Source organism: Panicum virgatum, chromosome 5N (genome assembly GCF_016808335.1).
Source record: "Panicum virgatum strain AP13 chromosome 5N, P.virgatum_v5, whole genome shotgun sequence".
Classification (NCBI taxonomy): domain Eukaryota; kingdom Viridiplantae; phylum Streptophyta; class Magnoliopsida; order Poales; family Poaceae; genus Panicum; species Panicum virgatum.
Window position 1 is genome coordinate 21,419,558 of NC_053149.1, and position 1,936 is coordinate 21,421,493.

The following is a 1,936-nucleotide window of genomic DNA, read 5'->3' on the forward strand; positions in this document are numbered from 1 at the left end:
GAGTTTTAATTTGGATCCAAACTATTTGTAAGCTGGAGTTTTAAGCGATGTCAAATATGTAAATATGCTATATTTATGTTAACTTGGTCTTTTCTTTTTCTTAATATGTAAAATGGATGATGATGTAGTATAGTAGCTGCATCGGGTCTACTTGTCACATTTACCTTTACTACTATTACGTGTGGGCATTTATGTTGGGCTAGCGCTTGACTAGCTCAGATCATAAGATCTATTGGGACGTGTGTATTTGTACAGAGTCTCATGTATGTCTTTCCTTCCGTATGGTCCATCCGATGTTAATCCGGTACGTGAAAAAAATTCGTGTGCCGGTTCTAATCGAAACACTCGATTCCCATAGGCCATAGCCTTCGGGTCTCGGTCTGTCAGATGAGCCAAAAACATCATCATGCAAGCTTCAAAAAAAGAAAATTCAGAACTTCCATAAGTTTTACTTTTTTGAAGGGAGAAGGCTAGCTATCTACGACCAGACCAGGAAGCTTCCCACACCACCTCACCACCGCAGGAAGCTTCCCACAGCGTGCAGACGCCGCTGCAATTGGAAGGTTTCTCCCTCCGCCCGATCGAAATCGATCCCGCCATATCCCGTCGCATTAACTGCACGCCCGCGATCGATCAGTCTAGGCTCCGATCGCCGCTCGGATCGTAGGCCATCATCATTGCAATCTCGTTAAAGATCCTCCCGAGACCCAACTGCAGTTCGTGTGGCATCGCCTGGTCACCGCCGGAGTATGGAAGCCTACGACGCCTAGCCCCCTCCCCCTAGCCGTAGGCCCGTAGCTACCTGCGCCTCCTATATATGCCTGCCTGCCTGCCGGCCGGCCTCGCCAAGATCAACCAAATTGCTAGCTAGCCCACGGCGAAGGGGAGCGCGAGCGCAGGAAGGAGGAGCAAGAGCAACGCGATGGGGCGCCCCAAGGTCTCCCTGGGGCTGATCCCCAACCGCCGGCAGCGGGCCGGCACGTTCGGCAAGCGGAAGGAGGGGCTCAAGAAGAAGGCGGGCGAGCTCTCCGTGCTCTGCGGCGTCGACGTTGCGCTCGTCGTCGCCGCCGCGGGGGACGGCTCCGGCGCGGCGGACGTGTGGGAGTCCAGGGAGGGCGTGCTGGCCCGGTACCGCGCGCTGGGCGCCGAGGCGCGCGTGCGGCACACGCACCGGGCGTACCTTGCCGCAGAGCTCAGTAAGTGGGAGGCCAAGCTCGCCCGGGTGCGCCAGGGCGGGCCCGACGCGCTCGCCCGCTGGGACAGGGCGCTGGACGGCATCGCCACGGCGGAGGAGGCGCGCCGGCTGCTCGATGCTATCGACGCCGCGATGCGGGCCGCGAAGGACAGGCGGAGGGCGCTGGGCCTGCCGCCGGCCGACGACGCCGAGGACGGGGTCGTGCTCGACGGGGTCGAGCCGCTCAACTTCGCCGCCGCCGGCGACCTGCACGCGCCCGGCGGCGATGCCAACAACGACCAGCAGGCCATGTGGGACGGTAACGGCTTCCACTTCCAGCAGGGCGGCGCCGCCGAGATGCAGCACACGGGGTACGGCTTCCAGCAATACACCAGCGGCAGCGGCGCCGGCGTGGAGGGCTACCAGCAGCAGATGGCGCCGGACATGTACAGCAGCGGCGACCACAACAACGGCCACCTCGCCCACGCCTACCAGCAGTACCAGCCGCGCGATCCCATGCAGCACGGCTACGGCTTCCAGTGTGCCCACGACAGCTGCTTCGACGCCAACGCCAGCTACGCCCAGCTCAGTCTGCCCATGTGGAGCGCCGACGAGCCGCGCCACGACATGCTGCCGCTCGAGTACCCCTCCGCCGACGCCGGCCTCAACTACGCGGACACGCCGGCGGCACAGGGCGTCGGCCGCAGCTCCTTCGCCATGGGCGCCGCCAGCGGCATCTTCGTCCACTCGCCACCAGCGCTC

General features: G+C 61.8%; 1 protein-coding gene across 1 annotated transcript in view; it reads left to right on the forward strand.

The window, feature by feature from the left end:
• Nucleotides 1-900: 900 nt before the first annotated feature.
• Nucleotides 901-1,936, forward strand: part of LOC120674665 (developmental protein SEPALLATA 3-like) — an 18,189-nt gene continuing 17,153 nt past the window's right edge. The window contains exon 1 of the mRNA XM_039955805.1: nucleotides 901-1,915. Within this exon, the coding sequence (XP_039811739.1) occupies nucleotides 923-1,915 (993 nt within the window). The 5' untranslated portion in view covers nucleotides 901-922. The remainder of the gene's footprint in view (nucleotides 1,916-1,936) is intronic.